At 51.0% G+C, this 21,156-nt stretch overlaps 3 protein-coding genes and 1 long non-coding RNA gene across 6 annotated transcripts in view; all 4 read left to right on the forward strand.

Annotated features, from left to right (window-relative positions):
- POLR2G (RNA polymerase II subunit G) overlaps positions 1 to 21,156 on the forward strand; it is a 197,474-nt gene that overhangs the window by 137,086 nt on the left and 39,232 nt on the right. The window lies entirely within an intron of this gene.
- The window catches only part of EEF1G (eukaryotic translation elongation factor 1 gamma), an 88,681-nt gene that overhangs the window by 18,582 nt on the left and 48,943 nt on the right, over positions 1 to 21,156 (forward strand). The gene's annotated exons all lie outside the window — the stretch shown is intronic.
- On the forward strand, positions 8 to 10,084 carry LOC142046010 (uncharacterized). 2 transcript variants are annotated; one of them, XR_012654935.1, is made up of 4 exons: positions 8 to 367; positions 956 to 996; positions 4,724 to 4,805; positions 9,415 to 10,084. It is a non-coding gene; the product is annotated as an uncharacterized LOC142046010 (long non-coding RNA). The 2 variants fall into 2 exon arrangements; XR_012654934.1 differs by having other exon boundaries at positions 4,727 to 4,805.
- TTC9C (tetratricopeptide repeat domain 9C) lies at positions 18,035 to 20,657 on the forward strand. 2 transcript variants are annotated; one of them, XM_032799416.2, is made up of 4 exons: positions 18,035 to 18,280; positions 18,766 to 19,021; positions 19,396 to 19,578; positions 20,129 to 20,657. In XM_032799416.2, exons 1-4 carry the CDS (start codon positions 18,269 to 18,271, stop codon positions 20,221 to 20,223), a joined length of 546 nt encoding a protein of 181 aa, XP_032655307.1. In that variant the 5' UTR covers positions 18,035 to 18,268; the 3' UTR covers positions 20,224 to 20,657. The 2 variants fall into 2 exon arrangements, with proteins under 2 accessions (XP_032655307.1, XP_032655314.1); XM_032799423.2 differs by lacking the exon at positions 18,766 to 19,021 and having other exon boundaries at positions 18,045 to 18,280.

The following is a 21,156-nucleotide window of genomic DNA, read 5'->3' on the forward strand; positions in this document are numbered from 1 at the left end:
CGCGCAGCCTCCAAGCGTCGCTACGGCCGCTCACTGCGCAAGCGCGGGCTCGAGGCCGCCCACGCCGTCACGCAGGCGCAGAGTCCAACGGGCCCCTCGGCTCACCAATATGCAGGCGGGGCTCCCCAACGGCCGCCGAAATCCGGCATGGCGCACGCGCGTTCTCCCCGCAACCCACGCAACTGCACAGGCGCACATCGCCTGGGCCGAGAAGGCGCCCGCGCCCCCCCACTCGTTGACGCTATGCGCAGACTCCAATTGTTTTCCCTCAGCCGTCGTAAAAACCGCATGCAGCGTCTTCGAGCTGAGCATCTAGCTGCGCACGCGCAGCCTCCCCCTGAGTCCCTGCAGCACTCGCGCTGCTTACGTACATAGCGATCGGTTTTGCGGGTGTTTGAGCCCTCTGGGGCCCAGCCGTACGGGGAGGCTGCTGAATTTGTTGTTTGGCTAGTTCTCTCCAATCCCGAAGAGTCGAGGTCTCTAAGCTGCCTAGCAACTGCAAGGCTTGTTTTTGATTGGGTGGTCGCCGATCAGCTCTCAAATGCTCGCACTCTGTTTCAGCCGATAGTCGCCATTTTGTGTCTTAGTGTGTGAGTCTGAGAGGAAAGAGCTGGGAGGAGTGACCCCGCCTCCACCTAGGATAGCAACCCTTCCGACCCCAGCGTACCTGACCCCAATGCACTGGGGGCAATTACCTCACCCCCGTCTAACTGTCCCCCATATAGATATATATACACACACACACACAGGATATCTGGCCCCCAAATAATGCTTTATACTTCGATTGCAAGCTCTTTGTGGCAGAGACTGTTCTGTTCTGTGTTTCTATAGCATAATGGGGTCCTGATTCATGATTGCGGCGCCTAGCTGCTATGATAATACAAAATAAATAATGATCATCAAATGTACAAAGCAAACGTTTTTCGGTGTACAAATTTCTCCCTTCCATACTTAGGTGTTGCTTGTAACAACAGCAACAAAACATCAATGTGATAGGTAAGTTGATAGTGTCAATTTCCAGAAGGAAAAACATTTTCTAACCCAATGTTGCAACTCATGCAGTGGTTGGTGTTCCTTAAGTCTCTGCTCCAGGAGTCCTGAGAATCTCTGCTTTCATTTAAAAACGAGTAAATTTCTAGACCAATTTAGGCTTGACTAGAGACTGGGAATGGCTGAGTCATTACACACATTGAATCTATTTCCCCATGTTAAGTATCCTCACACCTTCTTGTCATTATCACTACAAAAGTTTTTTTTCTCCTGATAATTGCTCATCTTAATTAATTAGCCTCTCAGAGTTGGTAGGACAACTCCCACCTTTTCATGTTCTCTGTATGTGTATATATATCTCCTTACTATATGTTCCAGTCTATGTATCCGATGAAGCGGGCTGTAGCCCATGAAAGCTTATGCTCAAGTACATTTGTTAGTCTCTAGGGTGCCACAAGTACTCCTTTTCATGTGGCTGCAGAGAAAAACTGGAGAACATGACCTCCAAATGCTCAAAAAGCAGAAAGCCAATAAAAAGACCCCATCATTTATTTTTATTTTTAAATCTCCTGGTTTTGGGTGACCTGCCTCGTGGTATTTGAGTGCTTGAGGTTGGTGATGCTGCCAGCCTATGTGCTGGAATATTGAGAAATAAGGTTACACGGAAAAAATGTTCATGTTTTTAGTACGGTATGAAGGAAGAAATTGAGACATGAGAATATTGATGGGATTAACAGGTTAATTCAGGCCTGTGTTTAACTTTACACTGAGGAGTAGACCCATTAACATTGACTGAATAAGCAGCAAAGAGTCCTGCGGCACCTTATAGACTAACAGACGTTTTGGATCATGAGCTTTCATGGGTCAATACCCACTTCGTTGGATGCTGCTTTTACAGATCTAGACTAACACAGCTACACCTCTGATAATTGACTGAATAGTTGCTATGTTTGCAAGATCAAGGCCTTAATATTATGGCATCAGAAACACACGTATTTGATTTACCTCTCCCAGTTAAGTAGGGATTTGGAATTCCAAGCTCACCCCCCCAACCCAGTTTCAAAAATCATTTGAAACTAACACTTTAATAAATTGTTTGCAGTGTCCTTGTAGCCATGAGAATCCCAGGATATTAGAGAAACAAGGTGAGGTAACATCCTTTACTTGGACCAACTTCTGTTGGTGAAAGAGACAAGCTTTTGAGCTCTTCTTCAGTCTGGGAAAAGTATTCAGGCCAGGTCTACGGAACAGAACTATAGTCGTATAACTGTCACTCAGACACCCCCGAGCAATGTACTTACACTGACCTAACTCCCCGTGTAGATAGCGCAATGATAGGAGCATCTTTGTTAAAGCAAAAAGAACAGAAGTACTTGTGGCACCTTAGAGACAAACAAATTTATTTATTAAAGCACTACAGTGGCACAGCTGCACCACTGTAGTGTTGTTCATGAAGACAAGCTCCCTGAGTGTCACAGCTAAATATAAAGTGGAACAGATTGCATAGCATAAGGAGTTAACTTGGTATAAAAGAGCACTCAAGGTGAGGTGAGCACTTAGCACCTCTGCAGTCATAGAACAAAGGAGGATTAGTGGGTTATAAACTGTTGTAATGAGCCATAAATCCAACGTCTTTATTAAGTCTGTGATTTTTAGTGTCTATCAAAGTTACGAATGTGAGCTCCCAGGCTTGTCTTTTGAAGATGTTGTACAGGTTTCCTTTGAGGGTGAGGACGGAGAGGTCATATATGGAGTTATTGTTTTGGGGAAAGTGTTCACTGACATATTATGTTGTGTTTTTGTCTTTACCATTTTTCTGTGTGATTTCATCTGAGAGCATAGTGATTGTTTCGTTTCACCCACATAGTTGTTATTGGGCATTTAGTGCATTGGATAAGTTACACTACATGTTGTGACCGGCAGGTGTAGGACCCACGGATCTTGAAAGGTGTGTTGTGCGGGTTATTGAGCATTGTAGCAGGGGAGATATGTTTTCAGGTTGTTATGGCAGGGTCTGATGGTGCTTTGAGTTGGTGGGTCCTGGTCCATGGGGAGCTTATTTCTCATATTGAGCCTAGTGAGGTTGGGGGTGTGTTTGAAGGCCTGAAGAGAGGTTTCAGGAAAGATATCATTCAGGATGTGGTCCTCACTGAGTATTGATTGTAATTATTTAATGATCCTCAGTAGGGTTTCAGTGCAGGATGGTACATGATAACTAGTTTGTGTGCTCAGAGGGGTGTTTTTCTTGTCCTTATTGAAGCAAGTTCTCTTGGGGTATTTGGGTGGCCCTTTCCATTAAGCAATCTACTTCTCTGGTGGAGTGTCTTTGTTTGGAGAAGATGGTTTTAAGTGTGTTCACGTGTGCATCCCAGACTTTCTCTTCAGAGCATATTCTGTAGTATGTGAGCGCCTGGCTGAAGAGAACAGAATTCTTGGTGTGTTTGGTGTGGTTACTGGAACTGTGAAGGTAGCTGAGGTGATCTGTGGGTTTCTTGTATATAAGTTTTCTTTAAGGTTCCATTGCTTAAGCTGATCATGGTGTCCAGGAAGCTGATGCTGGTGTGGGCATGTTCTAAAGCAGTGGTTCTCAAAGCCAGTTTGCTGCTTGTTCAGGGAAAGCCCCTGGCGGGCTGGGCCGGTTTGTTTACCTGCTGTGTCCGCAGGTTCAGCCGATCGTGGCTCTCACTGGCCATGGTTCGCCACTCCAGGCAAATGGGGGCTGCGGGAAGGGTGGCCAGCACATCCCTCAGCTCGTGATCGGCCGAACCTGCGGATGCGGCAGGTAAACAAACCGGCCCAGCCTGCCAGGGGCTTTCCCTGAACAAGCGGCAGACCGGCTTTGAGAACCACTGTTCTAGAGAGAGTTTGGTAGATGATGGTGGAAATCTATGAGGGAGCTTAGGTCGTCTGTCCAGAGGCTGAAAATATTATTAGTGTATACCGTTGGCTTTGTGTTGCATTTGTCCAGAAATTTTTCCTCAAAGTGTCCCATGAAGAAGTACCCACGGCTGTTTCTATGGTTTGGACAAAGTGTTTGTTGCTGAATGTAAAGTTGTTATGGGTGAGGATGAAATGGATGAGTTTGGTGATGTTTGGGGTGGATATCTGAGTGTTGTCCATTATCTTGTAGATATTTGAGGGGGGCAGTGATGCTGTCATTGTGAGGGTTATTGGTGTACGAAGAAATAACATCCATAGTGGCAAGAATAGTGTTCTGAGGGAGGTGGTTATGTTGTGAAGTTTCTGGAAGAAGTCATCTGGGTCTGGAGGAAACTGGCCCTTTGTATGGGAAGTGGTTTGAGGATGGTTTCTGTGAGTCCTAATATTCCTTTAGTAAGAATGCTATGGCCAGATATAATGGGTCTGCTTGGGTTCCCTTTTTTGTGTATCTTGTAAAGCATGTAAAAGGTCCCTACGGTAGGTTTGTGGGGGATGAGGTTGTAGAGCTTCTTTTGAAGTTATTTGGGGAAGGGTTTGATTATATCCTTACATTCCTGGGTGAATGATAGTGTGGAGAGTTGAGTTCTTTATAGTAGGTGGTGTTGGAGAGTTATCAGTTGGCCTCACTAACATAGTCATCATGGTTGAGGATCACTGTGGTGCCCACATTGTCTGCTGCTTTGATCACTACCTGGTGGCTGGATTTCAGGGACTATATAGTCAGTGTTTTTCCTAAAGCAATCGATGTAATGACCAAGCATGTGATTTCTCTTTCTCTTTCATTAATTCAAAGCAGTAAAGGACCACAAGGACCCCAGTCATGCCAAAGGATCCTTGAAGGCAATGAAGAGTGCTCTGCACAGGTGCCTTCACAGGTTTGTGGCCTAGGAAAGAACAACTTGCATTTCTTTGGCAGCCCAGCTTCCAGAGGAGAAAGCGCTTGAGATGAAAATTCTCTTGTTTTGTGGGGCAGCAGAGAGTTCACTGGACCAAGCATGGATCTTTGTGCTGTAACACTAATGGTTTGTTAATTGCTAAGGTACTGCAGAGCTGAGTGTGGTGTAAGCACTCAGTGCTTGTCTACATGGGGACACGCAGGAAAGTAATCTGATAAATTAAAGCACATTATTAAACCCCTGTGTTGACACTCTTATTCAGAATTGAAGAGGCCTTAATTCCCGTCCAAAACAGACTGAACTCAATGCGAGATGCTTCTGGTCCCAAGGAGTTTGTTTTTTCCTCAGGACAGTCTGTTTCTTGCAGTACTGGCAGCTGTTGTTTGGCTCACACGTTACAAAGGGTGATGCACAGCCTTATGAATAGTGGAGGACTTCTCCCAAACAGTTACAGCAATTTCTCCTGGCAAGCTTTTAGCATCCTTCTGCTAATGCAAAGACATTCTTGGATGTAAACCATAGCTCTGTTGGGGAGAAGGAAGGGTGAGGTGAATCTACAGCTGCTGACCTTGTGAGAATGTTTTTTCTGAGACAAACTATATTTGAAGGTGGCAAAGTCAAAACTGATAAAAACACACAACACATCATTAGTTTGTGGGGTTAACTGACACAGAAAGTCACAGAGGGCATGAGTTTAGCAAGATCCAAAAAAGGATTGGATACTTGTGTAACCCTTCTGCCCCTCTGAGTTGGCAGCAACAAGGGCCGGGTTCAGTATCCAGGGGCTCTGTTTCAGTAACACAATGCGTAACTGGCTCGAGCCCCCACCCAGTGACCTGGGACACTTACTTACCAGACCCCCCTAGGTGCCTCTAGGAGGCAATACTTCCCCTCTCGCAAGCATGGAGTCTGTGTAGCAAAATATTTTTAATAAAAGGAAGGAATCAATGCAGCATCCCATTGGAGAAACACCACAAGCAGGGTTATAACACAAACCATAAACAAAAACCCACCTTCAAGTATGTTTGGCAATGTCCTTTTCCCCTTAGGGTCTTAAGTCCAATCACCCCAAAGTCTCAAGTCTCTTGAATCCCCAGAATTCAAGAGTTTATCTGTAGAGTTTTACCCCCCCCACCCCAGCCTGGGTGGAAATGGGGAGGGGGGAAGTCCACACAGGGTGTTAAGGAGCACCTTACGTGGGCCAGGGCCAACTGCTCCGCCTCTCCATGAAGTTCTGCTGCAGCCTCACCACAACCAGCTCCACCACACCAGCTGTGCTGCTCCTCCAGCCACCCATGCAAACCACTTCACTCTGCTCACTGTTCCATGGGCTGCTCCAACATGCTATAACTGCTCTGCCAGCCACTTAACAACAGGTCTTCAGACTCCCCCACTAGTTAACACAGCACTCAGTGATCTCAGTTCAGCTCTTAGTAGGGGAGCCCTGGTGCTGGTGCACCATTGGTCCAACATGAATTCAGCTCAGCAGTCTCTAGACAGACTCCTAATGAAATCAAAATTAGCTCTACTCTTTACAGTGGAGAGAGGAGACATGTGCAATTGGTGTTCCAGGCCCTCAAAAGGGGCCCATACCATCAGATACACACACCAGTCCCCAACCTCTCTCAACTCACTGGGTTTTGGAACCATGTCCCTTGTCTAGCAAGTGTCATTTAAGTTATATGGAGACATTTCTGTTATAAAGCAGTCTTGTAGTTCCTCATTCACATAATCAGGTGGCAACACTTTATTTATCCTGCCCCAATAATGAAGAAATTGGGGATCCCAGAAATGTCAAAATAACCATCCCAGGCTCCTTGCTGGGTGTGCCCATGCAAATATTTGAGACTTCACATTCCTGACATTCTTTCCACATTTCCCATAATTCACCACCAGATGTCAGGGTACAGCTCATCCTGACTCTGCTTACACCTGTATGGATAACAAGAGTTATAATTAAAGACAACAACAAAAAATCTGGCAGTGATATTAAACCTCCTGGTTATGTTTTTAAGCCAATCCCAGTCTAGAACTATTAGAGACCAGGAGACCTAGTGTTGGGAGACAGATTATCCCACCTCTGCTACTGCAGGATTCTTGCATCTTCCTCTAAAGCACATGATACAGGCCACTGTCACGGATACTGCACTAAATGGGCCTCAGTTCTGATCCAGTCTGGGAGTTCCTGTGTTTAGAGACTATATTGTGCTATTGTTACCACTGCACATTAATCATTCTTGGAATTGGTGGTTAATCTCTTTGAACTAAGAAATGATTTAGGGACCTGCAGCTATGTACAAAACTTGGGGGTGGATTGTGTTTGACATCTGTCAGTGCAATCTATGTGCTAATTGCCTTTCTATTATTTAAGCGACCCTACCATAATAATAATGACATGCAATGCAATAGTGCCAATGCAGTAAGTAGGGTGACCAGACAGCAAATGCGAAAAATCGGGACGGGGCTGGGGGGGTAATAGGAGCCTATATAAGAAAAAGACCCAAAAATTGGAACTGTCCCTATTAAATTGGGACATCTGGTCACCCTAGCAGTAGGATGGCAAAACAAAACAAAGGATCCAAAAGTCAGAACATTTCAAAAGAGATATGTTTTCCTGCAACATGAAGTTGTCCACTTGCTGGGTGAAACCCTCATCCCATTGAGGATTTCCCCTTTGGCATTTGATTTATGGCATTCAGTAGTAACATATTACTTCATTTAACAAGGAGAACTGGAATAGAAAATTCTATTTTAGTGCAACACAGATGAGTTCATGTCATGGCAGATCCTTCACTTTTGGAATGTTCTGATTGTTGAGTTCTGATTATGATCTTGTCTGGGGTAGCACCTGGAGCCCTAGCTGCTGTACAGACATTATTTAGATTGCAGGCTCTTAGGGGTAGGGACTGTCTCTTTGTTCTGTGTTTGCACAGTGCCTAATACAATGGGATCCTGGTCCACAGAAGCCCTGAGAGTGGTGACGGGGAGACTGGGGGAGCCTGGTATGGGAGAAGGTGAACACAGAGTCCTGACATGGAGGGAAAGATTGGAATAGGAGGAAGGGGCACACTGAGAACCCCTTACATGAGAGGGAAAAATGGGGGACCCTGCTATGGGAGGAGGGGCGAATGGAGAGCGTGCAGAACCCTTGGCGGGGGAAAAATGGATGAGATGCACAGGGTTCTTGCAATTGAGGGATATACAAAGGTGTCACAAAGGGAGCTTGTGGGGGAATGGAGGGGTGCAAGAAGCCCCTAGTGTGTGCAATGAGCTTGACCTACGCAACTATGAATGGGGTGACCCCCGGTACATAATAGGGTAACATAGAGACTGTCCCTGCCCCACAGAGGTTACAATCTGAATGAACGAATGAACCCTTGGCTGCTGAACTGTAACGTTGAATTAATAACATTAGTCCAGTGTTTCTCAAACTTCATTGCACTACCACCCCCTTCTGACAACAAAACTACTACATGCCTCCGTGACCTGTGTTACTCTAGAATCAGGGCCGGCATTAGCGGGTGGCAAGCAGGGCAATTTCCTAGGACTGCAAGAAGCTAAGTTGCTTGGGCTTCAGCTTCAGCCCCAGGCAGCAGGGCTTGGGCTTTTTGCCCTGGGTCCCAGCAAGTCTAATGCTGGCCCTGGTGACCCCAATTAAAACAAACTCATGACCCATTTTGGGGTTGTGACCCACAGTTTGACAACTGCTGCACTAGTCTTTTCAGGAAGCTTGTAAATTCCTCAAACACACCGTTTGGGCTTCCCCACCTCCCAGCATATGTAGCAATGGCCACACTGGGTCTGTTTAGTTCACCTTGCTCTCTCCACCAGACCTCAGTAGCTTTAGAGAAAGATGTAAAAATCCCACGGATGACTGTGCACTAAAAAGCAAAAGAGAGTGATTTCTTTCCAGTCCCTGTCACTTTGATCTGGTCTATATTAAAACTTATATTGGGCAGAGCTATATCTGTTAGGATGTGAACAGCCCCCAGCCAAGCTGACACAGCTATGTTGACAACACCCCTAGCAGAGGTGCAGCTGTGTTGAGAACAGAAGGCTTCTGCTGCCATAGCTAACATCATTGGGGGTGAGGGTCCTACTACACCAATGGAAAAACTGCTTCTGTCAGCGTAGGCTGTGTCCGCACTGGCATAGCTATCCCAACATAGGCTCTGTAGTGTTGACTAGCCTTCATGTCTGCTCTCGGTCCTGAAATAAGAGACTTTGGGCATGGCTACACTTGCGTGTTAGAGCGCATTAAAGCATCTCTGTGCGCTCTAACTCATGATGTGTCCACACTGGCAAGGCACGTAGAGCATTCTGACTCTGCAGCTAGAGCGCTCCTGGTATTCCACCTCAGTGAGTGGAATAACGTTTGATGCACCCCTGCTGGAGTGCCACGGCGCCAGTGTGGATACCCTGGGTCTGTTGATGAGCTCTGATCAGCCTCCAGAAGTGTCCCACAATGCCTGTTCTAGCCACTCTGTTAATCACTTTGAACTCTACTGCCCTGCCCTCAGGTGACCAACCATCAGACCCCTCTTTAAATTCTCTGGGAATTTTGAAAATCCCCTTCCTGTTTGCACAGACAGGTGTGGAGTGCTCTCAGCGAATCTTTTCAGGTGACCATGCCTCCACGCGCCAGCGATCCCCAGTATAGAGCAATGGCGAGGTGCTGGACCTCATCAGTGTTTGGGGGGAAGAAACTGTCGAGTCCCACCTGTGCTCCAGCTCTAGGAATTACGATACCTTCAGGCAGATATTGAGGGACATGATGGAAACGCACTGCAGTGCAGGGTTAAAGTGAAGGAGCTGCGGAATGGCTACCGCAAAGCCCGCAAGGCAAACCACTGCTCCTCCAGTGCTGCCCCCGCAACCTGCCGTTTCTACAAAGAGCAGGACACGATACTGGGGGCGACCCCACTTCCACTCCAAGTACCACCATAGACACTTCAGAGCCCAGTTCAACAAGGGAAGAAGAGGAGGAGGAAAGCAGCAGTGAGGGTGCTGAGGAGGAGGAAGACACCTAGGGATGCCGGCATCCCTAGATGCATGCAGCCAGGAGCTGTTCTCAAGCCAGGAGGAAGGTAGCCAGTCATGGCGGCCAGTGCTTGGGGAAGAACAAGCACCAGAGGAGGTGCCCGGTAAGTGGTTTTTATTTTGGGAAGAAGTTATTTGGTGTGGGCCCTTGGAGCAAGGAGGGTTAGGACTGCGTGCATGCCTAGATGCGGAATAGGGCACTGATGTGCTCTCTCACATCGCAGTAATCGGCCTCAGGGATCTCCTCAAAGGTCTCATCCAGAACTTGGGCAATGCTCTTGCACAGGTTACTCGGGAGAGCCACTGTGGTCCTTGCCCCAGTCAGGCTAACATGCCTGCACCACTGTGCTGTGAGGGGTGGGGGGACCATTGCTATACACAGGCAAGCTGCATGTGGCCAGGGCAGAAGCTGCATTGTAGTAGAAGACCCCCCCCTTGCTTCCCAGGTCACCCTCAGCAGCAAGATATCTTCCAGGACGAACTCCTGTGGAAAATGTGGGGACAGTGTTCAGTATAGAGGCTGTCATAGTATTCCTTCCCAAATCTGAACCTTAGAGTCCAGAAAATGAGATACTAGCATGAATTCCTCTAAGCTTAATTACCAGCTTAGATCTGATATACTGCCACCAATCAAAACTCTGAGTGTTTGATGAACTCTGGTCTCCCCACAACCTTCCCTGGGGACCCAAACTCAGATTTCCCTGGATATCTTAAACAGATAAGAAACTCTTTCCTCCTATGCCACTCTAGCTTCCCTCCCTGGTCCCCTCGAACTGAGTCACTGTGCTTCGAATACTCCATGCAACACAACCACAGAAAATTCAGTTTCCCTCCCTTCCACCTCCCTGGGTATCCCGGAGAGAGAGACTCAACCCACCGAGCATTTTCTCCTCCCCCTTCCCTCTCCCAGAGCCAATCCAGCAATCAAACTCGTCCTGATGAATTCTAAAAAAGAAATCTACTTCCTCCCACCAAGTTCCTGGGGATTACGACTCAAACCTTCATTAACAATGAGTAAAAATCAACTAGAGATCTTAAAAAGAAGTTTAATTAAAGAAAATGAACGGGAAATATCTCTTAATTTAGACGGAAATAGTTTTACAGGTTTCCAGCATAAAATGTAAACACCTTATCCAGAAAAAATACAATTTAAAAATATCCAGCAACTACACATTTGCACATAAAGGAAAATCAAATAAAAAGACATATCTTCTTTCTACTTTTTACTTACAAATTGGAAAACAAAGATTAAACCGTAGAGCGGATGTCACCCTCAGAAGCTAGAGCAGCACACACCACAGAACAAAGACCACACCCAAACTTCCCTCCACCCAGAGTTGAAAGTATCTTGTCTCCTGATTGGTCCTCTGGTCAGGTGTTCCAGGTCCCTGTTTTGTTAACCCTTTCCAGGTGAAAGAGACATTAACCCTTAGCTATCTGTTTATGACAGAGGCCCCCTGCAGCTGTTGGCTCTCCCCAAGGCACAGAAACCCAGAGGACAGTCCAGCTGTGAAACAATCAGTCCCCCTTGACCCTGTGCTTACTCACCATTTTGGGGTGCCCATGGGTTATGTCTTCCTGCTTTGTGATAGGCAAATGATGCTATTGTGTAGACTGTGCTTGCCCTTAAGTACAGGGGAATCATTGCTCAGTCTGGTGTGAACAATGCTGCCTCTGTTAAGTGTTGCATTTTGCCTTTACAGATGCAACCTTGAGATCTCAGCTGTCCATGTTATCACTGGCCGAAAGACACCAAAGAATTAGGAAGAGGACACATAGAAGCAAAGAAGATCTGCTGCATGAAGTAATGCAGCAGTTCCTTAACCAGCAGCTGCTCCAGGCACCAGTGCTCCAAGCATATGCCTGAGGCGGCAAGCCGTGGGGGGCGCCCTGCTGGTCCCAGTGAGGGCGGCAGTCAGGCAGCCTTCGGCGGCTTGCCTGTGGGAGGTCCGCCAGTCCCACGGATTCGGCGGCAATTCGGCGGCAGGTATGCCGAATCTGTGGGATCAGGGACCTCCCGCAGGCAAGCTGCCAAAGGTAGCCTGCCTGCCATGCGTGGGGTGGCAAAAAAGCTAGAGCTGCCCCTGTCCTTAACGAGAATCTAAAAGCGCAGGAGTGGAGGGAGAGTGAAAGGAGGATCCATCAGTAGAATGAGTAGCACCAGCACAAAAGCGCAGAGCTCCAGTTGCAAAGCATCACGGAGCGCCAAGCGGCTGATAAGCATCATGGAGTGCCAAGCGGTCTCAATCCAGGTGCTCTTAGCCATACACGTGGAGCTCTACTGCCCCCGCCCCCCGCTCCTCCCCTGCAGTCCTTGTACCAAAACTTTTTCCTTTGCGCCTCCATGTCACGTCCAACCCACTTTCCCCAACATCCAGGTTCTTATTGCCACTAGCTGCCTCTAATGCCTGTAGCCCTGAAAACTATGACCCTTACCCACTGCACTCATCCCCCATTATCATGGATTATAGCTATCCTGAAGTGTAACACTCACTGCACAGCAGTCCAGACAGGAAGGCTGAGTATGATAACAGGACATATACAAATCTGTGATTGTACCATTCCCCACCCCACTCTCTTGCCCTTTCTGTTTCCCAAGCAATAAAGCTTTTCAATAAATGAATTTTCTTTTCAATAAATGGATTGTTTGGCTTTGAAAATATTCTTTATTATTGCATAAAGTAAAAGATACCTTAGCCCAGGAAAGCAACAGGCATTTCAAGTCAGCGTAGCAAACACAGATTCCTACTAACATTGGAACCATTGCACTTCACTCCCATGCCAGGCACCAAACATTACATCAAATTGCTCCCTCAAGGCATCCCTAATCCTTGCAGCCCTGTGCTGGGGGGCCCCTCTAATAGCCCTGCTCTCTGGCTGTTCAAATTTAGCATCATCCAGGTGTGGAATCTCCGAGTTCCATGCCTGAGTGAATCTTTCACCCTTTCCTTCACAAATGTTATGGAGGGTACAGTACGCGGATATAACCACGGAGATGCTGTCATCGGCCAGGTTCAGCTTCTCATACAGACAGCGCCAGCGGCCTTTAAATCGCCAAAAGCACACTCCACAGTCATTCTGCACCGGCTCAGCCTGTTGTTGAACCGCTCCTTACTGCTGCCAAGGCTCCTTGTGTAGGGTTTCATGAACCATGGCAATAAAGGGTAAGTGGGGTCTCCTAGGATCACAGTGGGCATTTCAACTTCCCTTACAATGAACTTCTGGTCTGGGAAAAAAGTCCCAGCTTGTAGCTTCCTGAACAGGCCAGTGTTCCGAAAGATGCATCTTTCCAGGCCAGCCTGCGTTAATGTCAATGAAACGCCCACGGTGATCCACAAGTGCCTGGAGAACCATAGAGAAATACCCCTTCTGATTAACATACTTGGAGGCTAGGTGGGCTGGTGCCAGAATTGGAATATGCAACCATCTATCGACCCTCCACAGTTAGGGAAACCCATTTGTGCAAAGCCAGCAACAATGTCATGCATGTTACCCAGAGTCACAATTCTTCTGAGCAGGATGCGATTAATGGCCAAGCAAACTTGCATCAACAATTTCCAACAGTCGATTTTCTCACTCCAAACTGGTTTGCATCCAATTGGTAGCTGTCTGGAGTTGCCAGTTTCCAGACTGTAATAGCCACCCACTTCTCCACCGTGCGGGCAGCTTTCCATGTTGTGTCCTTGTGCCTGAGGATAAGGGCGAGCTTCTCACACAGTTCCATGAAAGTGACTTTTCTCATCCAAAAGTTCTGCAGCCACTGCTCATCATTACAGACTTGCAGGACAATGTGATCCCACCACTCAGTGCTTGTTTCCCAAGCCCAAAAGTGGCATTCCACAGTGGTAAGCATGTCTGTGAATGGCACAAGCAATCATGTGTCGTACGTTTTACTCGAGTCTATATCATCGTTGGAGTCCTCACAGTCAGTTTGGATCTTAAGGAGTAACTTGACTGCCAAACATGACGTGCTGGCGAGACTAGTCAGCATATTCCTCAGCAATTCAGGCTCCATTCCCGCGACCGAAAGGGAAGACAGACCGTGCAGTACAAACAGGGCCGCCTCCAAGTTTTTTGCCACTGCTGAAGCAAAACAAAAAAAGAATGAACTGCAGGTCCTTAAAGAGTGCCACCCCAAGCACACGCTTGGAATGCTGGTGCCTAAAGCTGGCACTGAGTACAAAAAACGTTGAAAGATGGTGCCAAATGTGGACGGAAGCACGGGGATTGCTGGGATGCGAACTGATGCATCATGGGGTGTTGGGACAGGACCCAGAATGCCCCACCCTCTTTCCACAAGCAGGGTCGGCTTTAGCAAGTGCAGGGCTGATTTGTGCAGCTTATACTCACCGGGCGGCACTCCGAGTCTTCGGCAGCACTTTGGATTGCCATGCTCCGGCCAGGGGAGTGGGGCTGCGGGACTTGCCGTGTTCTGGCCCGGAGATCAGGGCCGCAGGACTTGCTGTGCTCCGGCCGGGGGAGCAGGGCTGTGGGACTTGCCGTGGTCTGGCCGGGGGATCGGGGCCGCGGGACTTGCCGCGCTCCAGCCGGGATCGCGGGGCCGTGTGGATTGCCGCACTCCAGCCAGGGGATTGGGGCCACGGGACTTACCGTGCTCTGGCTGGTGTTGCGGGGTCACGGGACTCGCCGTGCTCCGGCTGGGGTCGTGGGGCCATGGGACTCTCCGCACTCCGGCCAGGATAGCGGGGCCATAGGGGTTGCTGCACTCTGGCCGGGGGATTGGGGCCACTGGACTAACCATGCTCTGGCCTGGGGTGGCGGGACCTGCTGTGCTCTGGCTGGGGATTGGGGCCACAGGACTTGCGGCGCTCCGGCCGGGATCGCGGGGCCACGCGGATTGCCACGCTCCAGCCAGGGCAGTGGGACTTGCCGCGCTCCAGCCGGGGGATTGGGGCCGCGGGACTCACTGCGCTCCAGCTGGGGTTGTGGGGCCACAGGACTCGCCGTGCTCCAGCTGGGGTCGTGGGGCCGTGGGACTCCTCGCACTTCGGCCGGGATAGCGGGGCCGTAGGGGTTGCTGCACTCTGGCCGGGGGATCGGGGCCATGGGACTCATCACACTCTGGCCGAGGTCGTGGGACTCGCCATGCTCTGGCTGGGGGATCGGGGCCGTGGGACTCACCGGGCTCCAGACAGGATAGCAGAGCCGCGGGGCTTGCCACGCTCCAGCCGGGGTAGCGGGGCTACTGGGGTTGCCATGCTCCAGCCGGGGGATCAGGGCCACTGGATTCGCCGCCCTCCAGCTGGGGTCACGGGGCTGCGGGACTTGCTGCGCTCCGGCCGGGGGATCGGGGCTGCGGGACTTGCCGCGCTCTGGCTGGGATCGTGGGGCCTCAGGGTTGCCACGCTCCGGCCGGGGTAGCGGGGCCGCAGGGCTTGCAGCCCTCTTAGGCGTGGGGCCTGATTCGGGGGGAATGGGGGAATCAGCCTAAAGCCGCCCCTGCCTCAAGCCACAGCACCAGAATGGGAAGAGGTGCTCTGTGGGATAGCTACCCATGATGCACTGCTCCCAATGCCACTCCAAGTGCCGCAAATGTGACCACGCTTGCAGCTGTCAGCGTGGACAGACTACAGCACTTTCCCTACTGCACTCTCCGAAGACTGGTTTAACTCAAAGCACTCTGCATCTGCAAGTGTAGCCATGCCCTTTATCTCCTTTTTGGACGTTGATCCTAATAAAACCACCTATGCTCTTATTAATACAAGTGTATCTTTCTTACGATAATACTTAGCACTGTTCATCAGTAGTCCTCAAAGCACATTTCAGAGGAGATCAGCATCACTATCCCCATTTTACAGCTACAGGAACTGAGGCACAGAGAAGGAAAGTGGCTTACCCAAGGTAACCCACACCGGCCAGTGGAACAGCCAGAAATAAAACCCAGGTTGCTCAAGAGCCAGGCCAGTGTTCTATCTGCTAGGCCACATCACTAATATAATGTAGCATGGAGTTCCTTAGGTTAACTATACATTGCATTTAAAAAAATCTCCCTTTGTATCATTTATAAATGTGTTGCCTTTTAATTTCATAAGGCAACTTCCTGCCTTTGGATCACACACAAAGGTTAAAGAATCTTATCTGTCCCATTAATTACTGTCTATACCTCTAGCCGTTCACTTCGGGCTTGTCTTCACCCTTTAGTGAAGATGCTAGTACGCTGATGGGAGAAGTGGGCATAGTTAATTCACCTCCCTGAGAGGCAGTAGCTATGTCGAAGGGGGAAGCTTTCCTATTGACCTAGTGCTGTCTACACCAGATGTTAGGATGGTGTGGATTTTTCACATACCCCTGAGCGACATAATTATACTGATATAGGTCTGTAGTGTAGACCTGGCATTCTTATTTGTCTCCTCTCTAAATGTCCCTACAGAAATTTCTCCACATCCCTAATAATTACTGTTTCATTTCCATTCTTTGGACATTTTCCATTTCTGCTCTCTTTAGGGATGGGGATGATCAGAAATGACCACACTATTCCCGAGATGTTCCTGCTAGTCATTACAATACAGTATTATTCTCTATTTATTTAGATTTACAAAGACCTCTGTATGGACCAGGGGTAGGCAACCTATGGCACGTGTGCTGAAGGTGGCACGTGAGCTGATTTTCAGTGGCACTCACACTGCCCGGGTCCTGGCCACCGGTCCAGGGGGCTCTGCATTTTAATTTAATTTTAAATGAAGCTTCTTAACCATTTAAAAAACCTTATTTACTTTATATACAATAGTTTAGTTATATATTCAAGGTTTTGCGTGCCAGTAACACATTTTAACATTTTTAGAAGGTCTCTTTCTACAAGTCTATTGTAGAAAGAGATTTAAAATGTGTTACTGGCACGCAAAACCTTAAATTAGAGTGAATAAATGAAGACTCAGCACAGCACTTCTGAAAGGTTGCCAACCCCTAGTATGGACAATCCCTTAGATGGAGTCAGTATACCATAGAAGAGAAGACAGTTATTCCTGCCTCCACACAGCATTAACTAACAGAAGTTTTGCCCCCAAAACGGAGAATGTCAGATTCCACAAAGCCTACTAGGGACTTTGCTACTGCTATAGATTTTACCTGGAAGGTACTAGATACAGGGTGATGGGCAGCTATACAAAACAGACAAATGGCTGGATAGGGAGACAGAGATGTATGGGGATGGAGCAAGGATCATTTAATCCAAAACTCCTCCAACCCACAGGCTTCCCCAAACACCTGGGGTGGAAACGGTCTTTGTTGCATCCCCAAAAGGTCACTCAGTGCCGGTAAAGGAGGAGCAGGGGCAGGGAAGAGCGCTCTAAGTTGAGGCGTCCTGCCAGCAGCCCCCCTGCCAGTAGCCTCCCCTGCCCAGGACTGGTGCTAGGATTTTGAGCCCCCTAGGCAGACAGCAATTTTGCCACCCCGCACGCTGGTCCCGCAGCTCCGGTGGAGCTGCCGCAGTGGTGCCTGCGGGTGGTCCACCGGAGCCGCGCGAGCAGCCGACTGTCCGCAGGCACCACTGCTGCAGCTCCACAGGAGCTGCCTGCCGCCACCTCTGGCGGTGCCCTGACCCAGGGGGCTCCCGGGCTGCCGGCTGCCGCGGTGCCCTGACCCAGGGGGCTCCCAGGCTGCCGGCTGCCGCGGTGCCCTGACCCAGGGGGCTCCTGGGCTGCCGGCTGCTGCCGGCAGCTCAGACTCCCTCTCTGTCTTAGCAGCAGGGCTGCTCAACCATTTAAAAAAATTTGGGGGCGCTTTTCGGTGCCCCCAAATCTCAGCGCCCTAGGCAACCGCCTAGTTCGCCTAAATGGTTGCACCAGCCCTGCCCCTGCCAGTCTGTAGTCAAGGGGTCCCAGTCCAAGCGCCTCCCCCTACAACTCGGCCAGCGATCCCAGAACCCCCTACTTGGAGGTTTGCAGTGGGGGGTACCCCCAGAGTCCCGACCCTTCTGCAGGCTCCCCGCTAGGATGAGGGCTCTCCCAGGTGCCTGCTGGTGGCACAGGAATCCTGCAGCCCTTGCACCAGTGGGGTCGCTCCCGGCATTTGGGGCTGCAAAGGCTGCCGTCTGCCCGACTCCCCACTGCGGGATGTGAGCGCCCCCGAGCGGCGGAGGCCGGACAGCGCCACAGCGCAGGAGCGGGAGAGACTGGGGGGCTCGCCCCAGCACGCCCAAGGCAGCCGCCGGTCATGGCACCAGCCGGCCCCGCCCACCTTTTGGGGTAGCGCAGGCTGCTGCCAGGGGCCCGGCTCCCCGGCCCTGCGCGGCGCCCAGTCACATGGTGCCTGATCTCCCTGCCCAGCGCGGCCGGTCGCGTTTCCTGGGCCGGGCAGGAAGCAGCATGGAGCTCGGCCGTGGCTGCTGAGCGAGGCGGCATCGGATTGGCCTCTGCGCGCGGGGTCCCGGAGCGCCTGTCCGGATGGCTGCGCAGGTACCAGCCGCAGCGCGGCCCTTGCCCCGAGACAGGACGCGGAGCCCCGCAGCCCCTCCATAGCCCCGTGCCCCCCAAACGGTGCAGCTCCATGCACTCCCCTCGAGCCCCTTCTATAACACTGACCCCTACACCATGCACCCTCCCTATAGCTCTGAGCCCCATAGCCCCATGCATTCCCCTAGCTGGCAGCAAACCCTGCGCCCTCCCCATAGAGCAGAGTCCTGCACTGGGGAGGAGAGAAGAGGGCCCTCCCTACAGAGCTGAGCCCTGGTTTTTACCTGTGATCATTAAACACCCCAGGGCACTGGATACTTGGCTCTGCTTTCCTGGGAGACCCTGGCACACGCACACTTCCTCGATGCCATGTACGGTTCTAGCTGCTCCCCCTCCCCAGAGCCAGGTGGTGTTTGAGCAGGCGAGTCAGTTTGGGAAGACGATGTCTCCTGGGAAGAGTCTGTTTGCAGCTGCACCTCTCTGTGCAGGGCTCTTCAGGGGAGGCCATGGACCAGCGGCTCCAGCAGGCCCAGAGGTTCAAAGAGGACGGGAACTGGTGCTACAAGGAGGGGCGCTTCAGGGATGCCGTGAGCCGCTACCACCGAGCACTGCTGCAGTTGCGAGGGCTGGACCCCAGTGTACCCTCTCCCCTGCAGGCCTTCGGGTGCGAGCAGCCGCCAGTGACACCTGAGCAGGAGAGGGCACTGCATGGCACCCAGACCGACTGCTACAACAACCTGGCTGGTATGGGGCGGGGGGTGTCTGCCTTCTTGTGACATCACCACTGTGTCCCAGCTTTCCAGTGACATCGCAGTGCAATCTGCTTCTTTGTTACACCCTGCCGTGCACCCTCCCCCACGATGCCCTGCTTGTGGGCTCCTTCATCCTTTGGTTGGCACTGCCACCACCCCATCCCCCACAGGCTATTCGGCCCCCTGGGTGCCACATCCACTGCCATCTACCTCCACTCCAGGAGCCACTTGAGCCCTGGATCTGCCACCACTATTTCCATCTGTGCGTGCTAGTCTCGTGGTAGTGATGCCACTGTGCTATTACAGCAGTGACCCTCCTTGTCCCCTTGCACCGTCTCACTGGTGCTGTTTCTCCCACTCCCCTAGCCTGCTTGCTTCACATGGAGCCAGTGAACTACGAGCGGGTGAAGGAGTATAGTCTCAAGGTGTTGGAGAGGCAGCCTGAGAACCCCAAGGCCCTGTACCGCGCCGGCGTGGCCACCTACCACCTGCAGGACTATGACCAGGCCCGGCACTATCTCATGGCGGCCTCATGCAGCCAGCCCCGAGGTGAGCTGGGGCAGGGTCGCTCATGGAGGTGTGGGGACTGGGAGAGTCACCTATGCTTGGGAAGAATCAGGGCCCTCTCTCCACGCAGCAGGGGACCTGTCCTGCTGTACCCCATCCCGAGGGTGACGCCAAGCCGAAGGGCAGTGGGGACAGGACAGCTGCCCAGATACAACAGCATTGGTGGCAGACACCTCTCAGGGGTAGGCAGCAGGGACATTTCTTGGGGGCAGGGGACAGCTGTTGTCTGCAGTAGCATTGGCAGCCGGTAAACGTCTGGGCGTGAGTAGAGGGTATTGGTGATATCTCTGTGGGTGGGCAGGGAGGACACCTCTGGGGCGGGGAGCAGCTCTTCAGCTGCAGGGGCATTAGTAGCAGGTGCCTGGCTTTGTGCTGGTGGAGGATGCTGGGGTAAGGAGTACTGAGATCAGGGCACAGGAGGAGGCTGACTTAACACTTCAACCCGTGGGGACAGGGCATAAGGGGAGAGGATGAGTTTGGGCATTCATCTCACACCTTGGCCTGTCCTATCTCTCTCCTCTGCTCCATGGAGATGCCAATGTCAAGCGGTACCTGCAGCTGACAGAGTCCCAGCTCAGCACCTACCACCAGAAGGAGAAGCAGCTCTACATGGGGATGTTCAGCTAGCGAAATCAAGGCTCCCCCCACCAGATACTACATGGATGCACCCTCCTTTCCTGGACAGAACCCCAGGGCCACATAGACGCACCCCCCTTTCCTGGACAGACTGCTGGGCCACAGGGACACCCTCACTGACATAACACCAGGGTAACGGGGACATGTTTGGCTTTCTCTTGATGGCACAGGACCCATGAGGTCACTTGGGACCTGGATTGCTAGAGGGGAAACCCCAGGCTGCTGGCTAGGACCTGCTTGGACTGCTCCCCTTTCTCTTGTCTGCGGAGCAGTGTCCTCTCTGTTGCTCCCAAGGGCCTGGGCACCAGTCACAACTGCATAGGCTCAATCACCCCATGGCTGTGGTGCCGGAGACAAGGAGCGTGGGCTGGATCATTAGCTCTGTCACCCTGCTGGCCCTCTTCATAAAGTGTCCTGTCTCCCTGAACTGTGTGTGTGTGTGTGTGTCTGTCTGTCCCTTCCCTGCCTGGACTCTCCTTCAGAGGGAGCACTTGGGGAGTAGGGGGCTGTTTCAGGGAAGTTAACCCCCTGCTCTGCTGCTATTGGTCTAATTTCCATAGTGATCGTAGCTGGGTCATTTCTATCCTAAGGCATCTGAGCTGAGCCTGGCATCCTGAGCCACATGACCTCACCCCACCTGGAGCTCTGGCCCTTACAAACAAGTAATTTCTGCTTTCCTCACCCTGTGTGCAGCCTGCAGCAGAGGCTCGGGCAGCGACTTCATGCTTTCCGCTGGGCCTCAGCTGCACGCTGCAGAGGAGCCTGGATTAGACTGGGACTGTGCAAGGAGGTGGCTTATCCCATGGACAGGGCACACGCTGCACTGGTGCCTGCACTATGCCCCACACTGCAGAGGTGTATCGTACCCCTCTCCACACTGTGCTCCCCTGAGGCCCTAACAACAGCTGTTTAGATAGAAATGAG

This window comes from Chelonoidis abingdonii, unplaced genomic scaffold, assembly GCF_003597395.2.
Source record: "Chelonoidis abingdonii isolate Lonesome George unplaced genomic scaffold, CheloAbing_2.0 scaffold0008, whole genome shotgun sequence".
Lineage (NCBI taxonomy): Eukaryota > Metazoa > Chordata > Testudines > Testudinidae > Chelonoidis > Chelonoidis abingdonii.

Coding starts and splice junctions, on each gene's coding strand:
- TTC9C (XM_032799416.2), top strand. Junction 19,022..19,395: donor CTGCTACAACAACCTGGCTG/GTATGGGGCGGG, acceptor CCACTCCCCTAG/CCTGCTTGCTTCACATGGAG. Junction 19,579..20,128: donor CTCATGCAGCCAGCCCCGAG/GTGAGCTGGGGC, acceptor TGCTCCATGGAG/ATGCCAATGTCAAGCGGTAC.